The following is an 18,064-nucleotide window of genomic DNA, read 5'->3' as shown; positions in this document are numbered from 1 at the left end:
TTTGTGATAGAACTCGTTTAGACGTAATGCTTATTTTTCCCGCAAAGCAGTATTGCCTTGGTAGCCGTGATAGCTTGGTGACAGTGGTTAAGGCTTCGGCTTTACTTTCAAAATTCACATTTAAATTCAGAAATTCTTTGTTCATGCAGGCCTATAACAAGCACTTATGAAGCTTTCATACATATATGTTTACATAATTGTTGGGATGGTGATAACTTCGTTCGCCTACTTAAACCTAAAGCTGCGACAGGCTTTTATTTTTTAATTATTTGCGTTATAAGTAATATTAAATATTACTTGCTTTAACGGTGTGGTCGTGAGGAAACCTGCATCCCTGAGAGTTCTCCATTATGTTTTCAAAGGTGTGTGAGGTCAACCATTCACCATTCCGCACTGAAGCAGCGTGGTGGACTACGGCCTGATAATCCATCTCATTGAGGAAGGGAGACCCATGCCCTGTAATGGGCAGGTATTAGTTTGATGTTATAAAATTATTCAAATTTTAAATCAACTGTACAGTACCATGACATGATGCTTAACACCTATGCCTTAGGTTGATAGTCACTAAATGGCCTTTTGCGGGATTCTGTTTGTTTGTCCCACCTTCACACCCTATCTTAGCAATAAATCCACTTGACTTTAAAAGATGGTGTGTAACCTTGGATACTTTGTATCCTCGAAAAACATCAAATACCCGTGAAAGGAACATTCGTATTTTGACACCAAAAATATCGCCCTTCCTTCACGCAACTAAACTACTTTTTTACCGCAGTTAACACCGCGGGGTGTGTCTAGTATAATATACTTGTAAACTTTGAAGTAACTAAATTAATAAATGATGAAGCTTAAATAATCTGATAGACGGATAAACCGCCATTATACTTTATATCTTTAAACGAGCAATTCTTGTATATATATAATTGGAATCTCGGAATCGGCTTCAACGATTTTCATGAAATTAAGTATACAGGGGGTTTCGGGGGCGATAAATCGATCTAGCTAGGATTCATTTTAAGAACTTATAATTTTATTCGTGTTTCTGGAAATAGCCGATTTGGTGCAACGAAGTTGCACGGGTCAGCTAGTTATTTTTATAACTGCTATCTCACCTTATGATGCGGTCTAAGATGGTAGCGGCCTGTTTTATTAAACCCATACGGTTTGCAGCATCGTACCAAAACGCTAAATCAACAAAATTTTACTCGTGAAACTGGCCGACTCTTTAAATAATCATGTCTACAGTGTTCTCAGCTCTACGCAATCACGAGTTTTTAATGTCACAGAATTAGGAAGTACATAGTTTTAACTCGGGCAGTTTAATAGTTTCCCCATGCAAATGTGGAAATATAATTTATAACTACTATACGTTAAGCTGGAATTGGTTAATTGTGTAACCGTGCATATTTCACGGCGGGGGTTCTATACAGTTTATTTAAAACTTGAATAATTTTATCATATCTACCTAATATCAGCCCACTTCGTCAGTTCTCCTCCTACAACGAGAAGGGTGTAAAGCCGTAGTCCACCACGCTAACCTGTGCGGATTTGTGGACTTTACACGCCTTTGAGGATATTAAGGAGAACTCTTAAGCATGCAGGTTCACTTCACGCCGTTTGAGCAAGTGATATTTTAATTGCTTAGAATGCATATAACTTAAAAAAGTTAGAGATGCGTGCGAGGATTCAAACTCGGCAAAAAAAGTGAAGCCGAAGTCTTAACCACAACGCTAGCACCCCTTCCTAATATAGTATTATTGTCGCAGTGAATATAATATTACTAGCTGTTGCCCGCGACTTCGTCTGCGTTTGATTTTGTTTGTTTATGTGGCATTAAATTTAGTTGTAGATCTAGAAAAAAAAGTAATCAGTATCGCTAAGCCTTAAATGAGGGGTTTGCTGCTGTCCGCTGAGGAGTTCTGTCCTCTATCTCCAACCACATTCATCAGATCTACACAAAGTTTGGGCAAAATTAAGCACATATTATAACCTCTTTAGTACAAAAATAATTATTGAAATCGGTTATAATTTGTCGGAGTTATGGGGTAAAATCGTCAAACACTTTCATCCCCTCTCCCAAAGGAACCGAGCTTACTGTCGGGATAAAAAGTATCCTATATTACTTCTAACACTTCCAAGAATATGTGTACAAAGTTTCATTAGGATCGGTTAAGTAGTTTTTGCGTGAAAGCGTAACAAACTTACATTGACATTTAAAATATTAGTAGGGATAGGGATAGGGATAGAGAGTGTATGTATTTTTTTTTAATTCACTTCATGTTAGCTCTTCAGCGAATCTCAAGCGATTATAACGTAGTCTTGTAGAGTTGTTTGTGATGTTCTACTGCCATGCCTGTTTGTGCTGCCGGCTGCATTTTACTACCTCCCGGGAGGGTCCCGGGAGGGCGCGGTTGCCGGTGATATTATAGGCGCATGACTCTTTGAACTTACTCCTCAGGTTGAAAATAATACAAAGATACTTTACGGAGAGCTCTCCGGCGCAGGTATTTCCTTTACCTGAAAAGTTAGAGATGCGTTCTGGGGATAGAACTCAGTCCAAAGACAGGCCGAAGCTCCAACCACTGAGTTATCACCGCTTACATTACATATTTAAATAGGATATTTGTAAATCTGATCAACTCCTGATAATAGTGACGGCCGAGTGGCGCAGTGGGCAGCGACCCTGCTTTCTGAGTCCAAGGCCGTGGGTTCGATTCCCACAACAGGACAAAGTTTGTGTGATGAACATGAATGTTTTTCAGGGTGTTTATCTATATATTATAAGTATTTATTTATATTATTCATATAATTATTCATCAGTCATCTTGGTACCCATAACACAAGCTATGCTTACTTTGGGGCTAGATGGCTATGTGTGTATTGACGTAGTATATTTATTTGTTATTTATTATGTTATATTTTTGTTTCAGTATCGAGCGAAGAGATTAAGGAGGTTGAAGGTCCGACGGGAAATCCGAAGTCAACTAGATACACTTCTATATCCAGGTAAATATTATCATAATCAATTCATTACTGACCAACTATAGGGCACGGGTAGCAACTATTACCATAAGTATATAATACTAGCGAACCCCAGCGCCATCTGTCGGGCTGATTTGTGAATCCAAATCAACCAGGGTGCCACCCAAACGCATGCCAAACGTCCAGCCGTTTAGGAGGAGTTCAGTGACACGCACATAAGAAATAAAGATATAAAGATAACTTATGATAAAAGTTGTTTTAGTCCACCAATGTGCATTGCAACAGCATGGTGAGTCTGTGCTCATAGACCGTCTGTCCTATAAAAGAGGAGGCCTATTAAGACCTATTTTCCTCGACCGGACTGTACAGAAAGTGTTCCTGTGAAGTATTGCTATTTTCCACTTACCATCAAGTGACACATCTGCTTGGTCCGTCAATTATTATAACTATAAAAAATCCGTTTTCAAACCGCTGTCATTCACTAAGTCGGTTAAAATACAGCATTAGGCCCAACGCCAAATAAATAATTGTTTTCCGAAAGCTAATAAATTCCGCTAATAAAACAATTTCCCTATGAAAGGGCAATCTTAACGCTTAGCCAATCTAACTAACACATAAGATACACATAAAACCGCGGGCTATATTTCACTGCGCCCCCACTCCGCCCCCATTCCGCCCCAATCTAAGGACCCATATCACGGTTTGACACAGATTGTCCGCGTCGGAATTAGTTGTGGAAGCGTATGGAAACCCTGATTTTATCGTTTTGTATATATTTACTCAGTTTGTGATGTACTGGGGACCCTTTTGTGTTAGTATTTTAAATCATTATGGCGATTTAATGGACTGCGATTACCCTTTCGTAACTGCCTCTAATAGGTAATGACGTAGTGGGGTAGGGGTCGACTTACGTATCGAGGCACCGAGTTCAGTCCTCTGCACGCAATCTGAAAGAATTTCTGGAAGAAATTTTTATTACTATCTGTCCCCCTTTAAAAAAAATTTAGGGGTACAGACCGGAAATGATTAGTTCGATCTGCCCCCTCGTCGGAAGCAGGGGGACTGATCATGCTTTTTATTCACATCTATCCCTCGACGGTATAAAACAGGAGGACAGATTGGAATAATCAAACTTTTCGTCTTTATGTGCGTTTCATGACTTATTATTCTTATTAGCTATTAAATATCACTTTCTCTAGACAAGGAAAGCATTGTGAGGAAACCTGCAACCTAGACTTCTCCATGTTTTAAAGGGCGCGCGTAGTCTACTGATTACATCACATGCCTTTGAGAACCTTGGTAAGATTAAAAAAAATTCACGAGCGAAGCTTTCGACCCAATTCTGTAGTCCACGCAGACGAACTCGCGGGCAGAAGCTAGTAAAAATATTGAAACTTGAAACGATAATCTAAATGTATTCCACAACCTCACTAGAGTTTTTAACAAAATCACAAACAAAATTGTCTCATCATGACATAAGCAACAAAGAGGTACGAAATGTCGAAGTTTTAATTCAAATGTACCCAGTTTATGCAACTCCCCAACATAATCACCTAAACGTCGGACGTGACAAACATACCAACAAACAAAACATAAATTACTTTTTGCAAAATGTTGTTGGTTAAGCCACTTTTACATTGATCTAGAGTGAATATACTGGATATGACATCGATAATAATATTTTTATTGCAATGTGGTAGTAGTTAGCCTTGGACTGCAATCTCACATGATGGTAAGTGATGATGCAGTCTAAGATGGTAACGGGCTAACCTGCTGGTGTTATACCAGTTATATGAAATTTATACTTTTCTACGCTGTATCGTACAGGTACGGTAAAACGCTTAGCAGTACGTCTTTGATGGTAACTAGCCACAGCAAAGTCCCTCCTTAGGACCACACCAGAGAAAAAAATATATAGATTCCCAAAATGTGAACCGAACACGGGATGTCCCACTTATAAGACCACATACCTCTCCACTGCGCCAGAAAAGTAGTTAAAAACGTCGTCGCTGACATTATAACTTTTTTAATAATATAATGCGGTAACTATCTTTTAAATACATAATTCCTTTATTCATTCGCGGAAACGGGATAGTAGAAATGAATTAATTAAATGCGTAATATTAAATTCCTGTTAAGGTATTGAAATGATTTAATGATTGTAATGCAAAATATTTTTCATATCTCATGATTGGAAATAGGTAGAGCTCATCCAAACCGAAAGCGTTACATTTCATCCCTAGGGAGGGAAAGTAATGTGAATACGATTTTCATCGTCATGTATACAAAACAATAAAAACTATGTAGAAACGTTATTAACTATTACCTGTTTGGAGTATATTTTTTAATTAAGTATTACTTTTGCTATATCCTTTGCTATGTCGAATTGGTAATACGAGTTTGTTCGAATTGAACTCCAGTGTCTTGCGTTCGACTCCTAGTCGGGCCAAAATTGCAAGTTATTGTTAGGTATCTCTACCAATTTTTAATAATAGCCCACTGGCGCAGGCCTTTTCTTTTGTAGGAGAGAAAAATTCCGAGCACTGACCCAACACGCTGTTCCTTTACGAGTTGGCGGGCTTTAAAGATTATTGTAATAAGATATTAGAACCATGCTGTCTGAGGCTCGTTGATGTAAAAAAAACATTTTTCTTACACCTATCTAAAAATGTTTTGCCAATGTCACTAAAAGTGTATTCATTAATTCATTCCATACCCAACCTAACTGACACTAGTCATGTTGAAGAGTTTTTGCATGGCAAAGCGGACACTAGACCTCATAACATGTCACTGGTTTATTCTAATTCCGAGCTTTATCACCATGCATACGAGGCAAGGTGTTCAAAAAATTCTATGCATTTATGCATTGAATCTCCCAACATACATAATACTAAAAAGAACGCGAACTAAAGCTCTCGATAACACTAGTCCTTATACAGTTATAACTAGTTAGGAGTCAGATACCTACTGACCCATACCATGTCAAAATTAGGATTTTTTACATTAATGTATTCTAATATTTGTGGGTCATAGTAAACGTTGTTTTTATTCATATAAATAAATAACTTTACTATTGACTGTTCAATAGTGCTATCTAATATTCTATGCTAAATGTTCAGGGGAGTTTTGCAAACAGACTAGCATTATAAATATCATATTCCACTGCTGGACTAAATACCTCTCCCATTGGGATGGATTACCCACAATCAGCACGTTGGGCAAAACTAGAGGCAAGCATAGAGGACTCTGCTGTCAGTTCCCCGTGAAATTCGAATGCCAGCCTCAAAAATGAATTACAAAATTTGAAATAGAAACCCAAAGAATGGAAACCAAGTTAAATAAAATAAAAGTTTGTGAAAACCACATTGATGAAGATTGATTTGTTTAGGTTTTTGTCGTTTTTCTTGAAATATCAAGCCTCGACGATCCGCAGCGGTTTATATAGTTTTTGAGATTTTATGCTGAGTGAGGTGGTGGTATTTTATTTTTAAATGAACAATTTATAATATATTTATATGACAATGTCACATGGTTATTATATAGCATCCTATGTGCTACTCCTACAATGTACACTGCTATCACCAACCCATCTGCCCAGCCAAATACAGCTTATAACTGCCATACCCCCGCCATGCCAAAACGGATTACGCTACCATCTTAGGCTATAGTAAAATTACTTACCATAAGGTGAGATTGCAGTCAAAGGTTAGCTGTATTGATAAAGAAAACGATTCGCGCGACTTATATTATATATGCGACTGCTAGTCGCCTGAATAAATAAAAAATACGTATGCATTAATGCCACTTCCATTAAAGCGATATCACATACAAATATGATATGGGACAAAAGTTCATAGAAAGTTTCAAATTGGTGTTAGAAACAAAATAACATAAGCGGAATGGCATTCATTTATTTTGTTGCTTGACATTTTATCGTTCTGTGTATATAACACGATATTGATTAAACAATGAAACTGGAAAGACCTATAGTTCAGTGGTTAAAGATCGCAGGGGATAACGGTGACCGTGAGTTGTTACGTCATCATCATAATTATCAAAGCATTACCGGCCCGCTAAAGGGCACGGATCTCCTGAGTGAGGAGGGATCAGGCCGTAGTCCACCACGCTGGCCGAGTGCGGATTGGTGGACTTCACAATCCTTTGAAAACATTCCTCAGTGCATGTTTCCTCAGTGCGTCTTCCTTCACCGTTAAAGCATGTGGTGTTTTAATTGTTTTTAATCAAAAACGCATATAACTCTGAAAGTTAATAGGTGCGTGGATCGAACTCGGTCCATCCAAAAGCAAGGCGAAGCTATAACCATTAGACCTACGTGAAGTCAGTGGTTGTAACTTCTACTTTGAATCTCATTTAATAGTCAAAATACAGCATTAAAGCTGTGACAGTGTGTCCGCGCTAAGTAACGAAATAAATCCAACATTACGTCGAGATTAAAGTGTGACGTGAATGTTACGTGCGCAATTAATTACGGTTCAAAATGCACGAAATGTTTAACTGCATTTTATCACTCAACTTATTGCAAGTATTGGATCTGCAGATAACTTTATGAGCTATAATCACATAATAACACATCGCAGAACACTTTAAATGCAAAAAAGTATCATCTTCCCGCACTATTCTCTATTATAAATACGGCTTGTGTTTCAATCTCATTAAAAATAAGAGCCAAAATACAGTATTTAGGGCTAAGTAACGAAATAAATCCAACATTATGTCGAGATTATAGTATGACGTGAGTGTTACGTGCGGAATTAATTACGGTTCAAAATGCATGAAAAGTTTATTACAATAGTGGCACTGGATTTTGTTACTCAACTTTTGGCTTAAATCAAATTTATCTTAAGCCTAGGACCGCTATGTCTGTCTGAGTTCGACTGTTTGAAAAGCGTGAATCATTTCAAAGTTCATAAAGTTACGTAGTGATAAGACCTACATTGAAGTTCCGCTTTGTGGTTTAACAATATGATTTTAACCGATTCACATAAATACTTAGAATCATCGTGGTTTGCTATACACTACGCAGCGTCCACCTTTTACCAGGATAAATTATCATAACGTCTTTACGGATGGGATAGAGGGAAACTTCTCCGCCAGCGCATTATCAATATAATGTGTTGACTCAACATCTTAGATTTGCAAGGAAACGTTTCTTATCCACGTTTTTATCTTTAAAGAGGAACTCTTCTAGTTCAACCTTATTAAAAATATTTGCTACAATACAGCTTTAAAGCTCTGCAGAGTGTCTGCGCTATGTAACGAAATAAATCCAACATTCCGTCGAGATTAAAGTGTGACGTAATTGTTGCGTTTGGAATTAATTACGATTCAAGATACATGAAATGTTAGTGACGAATGTGATAATTGCATTGTATTTTGTCACTCAACTTAAGGCTTGGGCCGTTAGATAACTACAATACAATACAAATACATAATTGTATACATCGTGTTAACTAGTTATTGTATAATTTTTCCTGTATTTTTTTGTGGTTTACAACAAAAGTGTATTTATTCATTTAGTAATAACTATACACACTGGGACCACGATGTAATAAAACACAGATCCTATAAAACATACTCTATGCATATTTCGCTGCTATACCAGAGTATGCTCAGATGTTTACACCGCAACACACAATTAATTCGAAAAAAGTGTCATCTTTCTACACTATTCTCTATTAAAAATACGGCTTACGTTTCAACCTCATTAAAAATAATAGCCAAAATACAGCATTAAAGCTCTGTCAGTGTGTCTGGGCTAAGTAACGAAATAAATCCAACATTACGTCGAGATTAAAGTGTGACGTGAGTGTTACGTGCGGAATTAATTACGGTTCAAAATGCACGAAAAGTTTATTACAATAGTTGCACTGCATTGTGCGAGGCGACTTTTGTGGAATTAAATAAGAACAGCTTATCTTGTACAGCTACAATTTCGGCTGAAATTGCAGACTAAATTTTTGGTATTAAAGGAAAATAGCGCAGTTCTAGGGAGCAAAACTAACGATGGTGATAAAACTTCTATTGTACCTTAATCTTTTAACGAAGTTGACAGGCGTTAGTATAGTTACACGTAGTGCTGTCCTTTTCACACAGTATCCTCAAAATATAATTCAAAAATGTTTTCTTCATGTAGACATTTATTTATCACATTTATCCCTATCCCTATCCCTACTAATATTATAAATGTGAATGTAAGTTTGTTTGTTACGCTTTCACGCAAAAACTACTTAACTGATCCTCATGAAACTTTATACACATATTATTGGTAGTGTTAGAAGTAATATAGGATACTTTTTATCCCGACATTAAGCTCGATTCCTTTGGGAGAGGGGATGAGTGTCGGACGATTTTACACCATAACTCCGACAAATTATAACCGATTTAAATAATTATTTTTGTACTATAGAGGTTATAATATGTGTTTAATTTTGCCTAAACTGTGGTTGGAGATAGAGGACAGAACTCCTAAGCGGACAGCAGCAAACCTCTCAATTAAGGCTTAGCGATACTACATAATTTAATTTTTTTTAGATCTACAACTAAATTTAATGCCACAACAAAAAACAAAATCAAACGCAGACGAAGTCGAGGGCAAAAGCTAGTATTTTATATTATATTATATTCTACGAGTATCACAGCACTTGTGGAGCGTACATACATATAATATAATCAACATGTCAAGCCATTACCGACCCACTACTGGGCACGGGTTAAGGCATGAGAAGGGGTTAAGGCGGACTTCACACACCTTTGAGAACATTATGGAGAAATCTAAGGTTTCCTCACCATGTTTTCTTTCACTGTTGAAGCATGTGATATTTTTATTGCTTACAACGCACATAACTTGGAAAAGTTAGAGGTGCGTGCTGGGATTCGAAATTCTCTAGTTCTACTACTGTAGGTAGACAGACAGACAGACAGACAGACAAGATTGAAAAAATTACAGTTTTGTTTTCTCAATATAGATTATTTCCAATTAATAATAATTCAATTTAATTCAGGTACAACCCATCTCAATATACACGTTAAAAAAATTGTTCTTTCAAATCAAGACTTTTTGACGTCCTCCCTGGCGCAATGGTGAGTGCTGTGGATTTAAGTAGGAGGTCCTGTGTTCGATTCCCAGCAGTGGGAAATTATAATTTGGGAATTTATAATTTTTGAATTTTCTCTGGTCTAGTCTGGTGGGAGGCTTTGGCCGTGGCTAGTTACCACCCTAACGATAAAGACGTGCCGCTAAGCGATTCGGTTAGCTAATATTAGCTAATTAATCTTCATTTTCATTGTACTAATATATAAAGTAATTGTTGCAAAAAATTAGGTAATCAATATACCGTTACTATGTTACTCGATTTTTGCAGCACCCCCTCTCCCATTACAGTAGGTAATAAATTCAAAATGGCGTCCCGAATTCACGGGATTAACGTTAAAACAAAATGTCACGTGAGTCTAATTAATTATCCGTCATGCATAAAAAATTCGGCGACATTGCTTTAAAAATGGATTATTTGCATTTTTAATACCATCATTCAAATTTTATGACATTAATTCAAAAATATAACCGGCGGTGATAGCCCAGTGGTTAGGACTTCGGCTTCACAGCATAGTTCGAATCACAGCACAGCATAGAGGTGCGCTCTAACTGTATTTAGTAAGAAAATAAAAATATCACTTGCTTCAACGGTGAAGGAAAACGTCGCGAGGAAACCTGCATTCCTGCGAGTTCTCCATAGTAATCTCAAAGGCGTGTGAAGTCCACCAATTCATGCTGTATTAGCGTGGTGGGCTACGGCCTAAAACCCTTCTCACTCTGATATGATGATGATGAATCGATGGTTATTATTAAGTTTATGGTATGTTTCAATTGTTTTTTTTGTTCTATATGTTTATACTGCCTTCTTGGTCGAGTGGTTTCCAAAAAAAGATATTGATATTCTACTATAAGTTAGCAGTTGGCTGCAATCACACCTAATGGTGAATGATGCAGTGTAAGATGGTAACGAGATAACTTTTGTTAAGAGGCTGTATGGCAGTTATATTAAACCCTCATCGGTTTGTACGCGACATCGTATCGTCGCTTGGCGGCACTTTTTTTTCGATAGGGTCGTGAAAAGCCAAGACAAAAATCAGAAATTATAAATTTCCAAAGTGGAAGGTATAAAACCCGGTACCTATTATCGAAAACCAGAACACCGCTGCGCCATGGGATCTTCAAGTCAAGTGTAGGCAAAAATAGATGTAATTCAACTAATGCAATGAAAGATCTTAGTCATACTATCACAAAGCAGACATAATATATGTGGCTACCATCTCATATAATTATGTACGATAATGTACATAGTCAGAGAGCTAATGAAAAAAATACCGGATATGACTTCACAATGCTAAATTAAACGTAACGCAAGAAACGTAACATAATATAATACATATAACCTCTCTCAACCTCTTTCAATAAATTAATGAACACACTTTTATTGCATACAAAACATAAAATAACTTTAAAAACATTGAATTAAACAATTGTTTTAGTAAACAGCCTAAACGTGCTTTTGTCAAAAATCTGCTAATTATTCGTTCGGTCCTTTTGACACCATCTCACATAAACTCACATTGTCACTAAAAACGTCTTAAAAGCGTCCTTCAGTTTTGTTAAACAAAAATATATATGACCACACTTTAGCATACACAAGAAAAAATACTACTTTTCCCCTCGGGATAATGGAATTCGTATGTATTAGTTCCTGTATCAAAGGTCAAATCTTAAATTTTAAAAAAAAGTATACCATAATTTTTTTGCTATGTCGTCAATATCATCATCATTATCTCAACCCATTACCGGCCCACTACTGGGCACGGGTCTCCTCTCAGAATGAGAAGAGTTAAGGCTGCAGCCCACCACGCTGGCCAATTGCGGAGAACATTACAGAGAATTCTCAGGCATGCAGGTTTCCTCACGATGTTTTTCCTTCACCGTTGAAACTAGTAATATTTTAAATGTTTAAAATGCACGTAACTTGGAAAAATTAGAGGTGCGTGCCGGGATCCGAACTCTGCCCCCGGAAAGCCGAAGACCTAGCCACTAGGCTATCACCGCTTTGCTATATAGATTGTTTTAATTGCTTGGCACTAGTGCCAGAGAAATCCATCATTTTTATAAATTAACTAGCGTACCCAGCCCGCTTTGCCAGGCTAGATTTTGCTTTATTTTATTTAAGCAATAAACTTACATCATTAAATTTTTAATTTAAGTCTCATAATATATTAAATCATTTATTTCTTTCCGTATTCATTCTTTTCTATTCTCTTCTCGAGCGGGTGAAGATCATTATCTACACCCATGTACACCCAACAATAGAATATCATCATAGTAAATAAAAGCTGTATTTGACAGTTTGATAGGTCAAAAATAGGAGTGCTCTGATCGTCACCAAACTTTACAAGATTACTCGCCAAGTCAATCCGGAGATCCCCTGAAAGTTTCATTGAAATCGGTCCAGCCGTTTCGGAGCCTATACAGAACATACCCACACACTTTCTCTTTTATATTTACTCGTATATTAATTAAAGTGTCTTTAGGTACCTACACCTAAAGAAATGTTACCGACTGGTATCTAATTATATAAAGTTCTTGAAACGTCAAGCCACCGGCTCTTTGACTATCAGTATGTAGATACTGTACTGCACAAAATAATATATTTAACTCGATATTAAAGAGACAAATTCCATACAAGGGGGTATCCTGGGAAGAGGTAGGGGGTGAGGGGGGAGTGCACCCGTTTTAATTGCATCCACTCGACACTGAAATTTTCGAATTACATTAAACTCTGTAGCCACTATGCGAGACGCGCGCATGCAAGTAATGGTTCGAATGGAATGCGTTTGAGTAAAGAATAGTATGGAAATGTATGGTAATGTATGGGCGCCTGGCTAAAAGTTTTACTCTTACGTTGCAGGAGGTGATTTTTGTTGGAGCAGTGTGGGGCTTTTTTTGTCCACTTATTCCTATACTATAATACATAGAAAACACATTAACGGCCCACTACAGGGCACGGGTCTCCTCCCACAATAAAAAGAGTTTAGGCCGTAGGACACAAAGCTAGGTAGACTTCACACGACTTTGAGAACAGTATTGATAACTCTCAGGCATGCAGGTATCCTCACAATGTTTTCCTTGACCGTTGAATCAAGTTATATTTTATTATTATCAAAGTTAAGCTTAATTTGAAATGAATGAAATGAAATTTATTTATTTCGCTTCGCTCCGAAACCGGAGCATCCTCAGGAGATGTTGACTTTACAATGAACAATTGTTAAGACAACAATTGTTCATTGACTTAACAATTGTTCATTGTAAAGTCAACATCTCCTGAGGATGCTCCGGTTTCGGAGCGAAACGTGCGTAGAGGGTATATTGCCGAAGATCTGTTTGGTGTGGAGTATAAGGATTGAAGAAATTATAAATTAAACCAAACAGATTCTCCTGCTTTTCGCGGAGTATAGCAAATTAAGCTTAATTTTGATAATATATCATGGATTTCCGCAGTTTAAGTGCTTCTATCCAATATTTATATTTTATTGCTTAAAACGCACATTACTCCGTAAAGTTAGAGGTGCGTACCGGGGATAGAACTTGGTCCCCCGAAAGGGAAGTTTATGCCTTGTCCCCCGGCTTACGGGACCCTTAAGTCCAAGGATTTCTATTAGAGACTGTCATATTTTCAACATGTTATGTTAGACAGCCGATTGGCGCAGTGTGCAGCGACCCTGGGTCTGGGTTTTTATCAGTATATAATAAGTAGGTAGATAGATAAATGCTTTATTGGACACAATTAAGGGATAAAGATAATAAATATTGAAAACAGAGTAACATATATATATATATATATATTTTACTCTGTTGTATGTTGTTGTTAATATTTATATAATTATATTATATTTCTATAATATAAATGCATAAAAATACATACAGAGCACATATATAACTCTACGAGTCCGTAGATAAATAATATACTTTTAAACGACTTTTCAAGATGCTTAGTGATTTAAAATGTCTATGTGTTTATGTGTATTATTCATAAAAATATTCACCAGAGTGATAAGTGTGAGATTTTCTACCTACGTTCACTTATTCGATCGCGTAAGAGATTTTAATTTTAACCTCTAATTAACTCTCACGCGATCGAATAACCGAACGTAAAAAAATCACTGTCATCCTAGTACACATAACACAAGCCACGTTCGCTTTGGGGCTAGATGGCGATGTTAGTATTGTTTTATATATTTATTTAATGGTTAAAAAAAATTGTTTGTTTCTCATCAGGGTGCACTTCAAAGCAATGGCAGACGATGATTATGCCGACTTCACTTGCGAGGCGAGACACGAGGCGTTACAACGGGACACTCCGATGAGGAGCACAGTTCAACTCAGCGTCCTATGTGAGTAGCTCATGGTAACCCCCAGCATTCAACGAGTCTTTACCCACCACTTTCATCCATTCAACCAATTGGCTTTCACAGCTGAACATATGCATGTCTAATATATTGAAAATAGATAGATAGAAAGTCTTTATTGAACATACAGAAAAAAAAAAACACACAAATTAACAAAACAAAAGGTAAATAAATATACATACGCAATGGCGGCCTTATCTCTTGAAGCGATCTCGTCCAGGCAACCTTTAAATAGGTTAAGAATTTGGTGAAATCAAATCGTCTTTACCTATTTGCTAAATGTAGTTCAGTTTTGGTGTTCGTTCATTTTACCGTAGGAATATGGCGTGCCAATATTCTATAATATTTATTGCTCCTCGGTCCACCAATCCGCATTGGGCCAGCGTGGTGGACTACGGCCTTAATCCCTTCTCATTGTGGGAGGGGACCCATGCCCTGTAGTCGATATGAATATTTATTACACTTAATAATTAATTATTTAAATTACTGATTTATTTTACTAATTATTTCATTAAAATTATGTACGATTTTATAAAAATACAATTAAAATAGTAAATTTGAAAGTCAGATCTTACTTCAATTTCAATACTTGTTTATTGTTTGTGTCTGTGCCAACTGGGCACAAGGTACTTCGCGGATTTCCTTCATTTTATATCATCTGCATACCCTGTGCATAACCTCTATGCACGCAACTGGCCAGTAATGGGTTTACAAAATTGATAGTTACTACTTAGCGATGAGGCCGCCTTTTGTGTTTGTTTGTGGTGTACAAACAAAGTGAATAAATAAATGAAATACATAATTATAAGTGAAGTAGTATTATTATAGTATAGATTTACAACAATTGCGCGCAAAAAACGTGGCGCATAAACAACATAACCTAATTTACAACAATGGAGGCCTTACAAAACAATAAAAACATCCCAATAAAAGGTGTATGACACAGCATTGTCCCATACATGTCCCCTGTCATGTCCCATATAAGAACTCGGCGTGTGGTTGTCCTAATTTGATGTTACCGTTCCTAAAATATAGGCGACGTGGGAGACAACATTTATGTATTTTGGCGGGTGTTGTTGGCTATACTTTATTATGTTACGGGTGATACAATAATCTATCATCATATTTGTCGATCACCGAGGCCCAGCGGTGAGCGCTGAGATCTTTTGAGTGGGTACCGGGTTCGATCCCCAGCTTGGACGATTTGGGAATCTACAATTTCTAAATTTTCTCTGGTCTTGTCTTGTGGAATCTGCATATCGTCTGCGAAAGGTGCAGATGTCATTTGTGGGATTGACTATACGCTTTTATAATATGATTCCTAAGGTAATTTTGGACCTACAAATGCATGAGTTTAAAGAATGTGTTAAAACACATTTATTACAGCGAGGTTATTATACAATTGATGAGTTTCTTGATGACAAGGTTGCTTGGAAGCATCCGGCTCCGCTTTCATCTCTCACAAGATAGAAAAATGAATGTTAAAATGTAAAATGTAAATTTTTGATGTTGGAAAAGAGCAACTGCTGAGTTTCTTGCCGGCTTCTTCTCGGTAGAATCTGCCTTCCGAACCGGTGGTAGAGTCACTACACACGGACAGACTTGACGTTTCAAAAGTGCTTGTATTAGGCCTACTTGAAATTTTGAATTTTGGAATGCTTCTGCCGTGTTTAGCGTTCCGGTACGATGTCGCGTGGAAACCTATTAGGGATTTGGGTTAAATATTACTGCCATATCTCTAATAGGTTAGCCCGTAACCATCTTAGACTACATCGTCAATTACTTTGCATTTAAGGGCTAAATTGTAGTGGAATAAAAAAAATAAAAAAGCCTTACTCGCGTAATTTAGAAAATAATTTGTTACCTTTTTTTATATATATATAACTTGGCATAGAAATAGTATGTTTCACTGGATTATCCCGGGAAAAATAAAGTATATATTAAAAACTGAAATAAACATAATCATAATAAATTATTTGTAACAACTTGTGAAATTATATATGTTACAATAAACTCAAGCAGTACAATGTTTTGCCCTATTTAAAGGCATGCAGATTTTATCATATAAAAATTAAAATAGTTTTCAGATTCAGATTAAGTCAATTGCAATGTCTGTTTTATCATAGTTTAATTATATGTCCGATTTCCTATAATTAAATTGATTAAGTTTCAGACCTTAACTAGATGGCCGGTTCAACTACCAAAAGTATAAAATATTTGTGTGATGAAAATGAACTTTTTTCAGTGTCTGGGCATTTATATCTATCTATCTATATATATATAAAAAAGAAAGTCTGTGGGTATGTTTCGTATAGGCTCCGAAACGGCTGGACCGATTTCAATTAAACTTTCAGGGAATCTCCGATTGACCTGGCAAGTAATCCTGTAAAGTTTGGGGACGATCGGAGCACTCCTATTTTCAAACTGTCAAATACAGCTTTTATTTACTATGATGATATTCTATTGTTGGGTGTACATGGGTGTAGATAATGATCTTCACCCGCTCGAGAAGAGAATAGAAGAGAATGAATACGGAGAGAAATAAATGATTTAATATATTATGAGACTTACCTAAATTAAAAATTTAATAATGTAAGTTTATTGTTTAAATAAAATAAAGCAAAATCTAGCCCGGCGAAGCGGGCTGGGTACGCTAGTTATCTATAAATATATTCATCAGTCAACTTAGTACCCATAACACAAGCTACGCTTACTTTGGGGCTAGATGGCGATGTGTGTATTGTAGTAGTACCTATATTTATTTATTTACCAATATTCCTACTGCTTCAAAGCAAACTTATCATTAGCAAAATTGGCGAGATATTTTCCAATTTAAAATATTGTTGTGGATTGAAAATTTCGTTCGCAGTTCAGTGTCATCTAGTGGTACGGAATGGGGCAAGTTTAAAGCGAGTTAGTTTAACGACTTCGTTTTATGGTTGACATGCGCCTTCAGTACTTTAAATTAATTTGTTAAACGCTCACGACTTGGAGTTAACAACTCTCGGAGTATTTAAGGTATTTTGAAGTTTGTTGGGAATTTATTTAAGACGTGCCTCAAAGTAGAGAAAATGCTATTAGACGCTCTAAGCAAAGTAATATTTCGGCTTTTTGCTTCAATTATTTTTTAAATTTGTGAATTATCTCTTGTCCGGTGGGAGGCTTCGGTCGTGGCTTTGTATTTTTCTTTCTAATAATTCACTGTCCAAGCAGTTGGCGCACCTGATGGTTTATTGCGAATTTGTTTTACTTTTTTTTTCCGTACTATTGTATGTTTTTTTTTCGTGGGTAAGGCTTGATAGCTTAGTGGGTAAGGCTTCGACTATCCTTTTGTAGAGACCAAGTTCGAGCCCCGGCACCACTGACTTTTCGGAGTTATGTGCGTTTTTAATTTTTAGAATTTAAATATAATTTGCTGTATTGGATAGAAGAACAAACACTTTGCGGAAATCCGCAATTAATATATTATAAAAATTAAGCTTAATTTGCTATAGTCCGCGCAAAGCAGGAGAATCTATACTGTAGTAGTTCTATAGATGTAATTTATAAATACTTCAATCCTTATACTCCACAACAAAAAGATCTTCGGCAATGTACCCTCTACGCACGTTTC

General features: G+C 36.6%; 1 protein-coding gene across 2 annotated transcripts in view; it reads left to right on the top strand.

The window, feature by feature from the left end:
• LOC120634824 (nephrin) overlaps nt 1-18,064 on the top strand; it is a 391,882-nt gene that overhangs the window by 238,660 nt on the left and 135,158 nt on the right. For both annotated transcript variants that reach the window (XM_039905648.1, XM_039905647.1), the window contains exons 6-7: nt 2,928-3,003; nt 14,321-14,436. In XM_039905648.1, the coding sequence (XP_039761582.1) occupies nt 2,928-3,003; nt 14,321-14,436 (192 nt within the window). The remainder of the gene's footprint in view (nt 1-2,927; nt 3,004-14,320; nt 14,437-18,064) is intronic.

The sequence above is a fragment of the Pararge aegeria genome, chromosome 25 (genome assembly GCF_905163445.1).
Source record: "Pararge aegeria chromosome 25, ilParAegt1.1, whole genome shotgun sequence".
In the NCBI taxonomy this organism is placed as follows: Eukaryota; Metazoa; Arthropoda; class Insecta; order Lepidoptera; family Nymphalidae; genus Pararge; species Pararge aegeria.
This window is presented reverse-complemented; position numbering and strand designations above follow the sequence as displayed.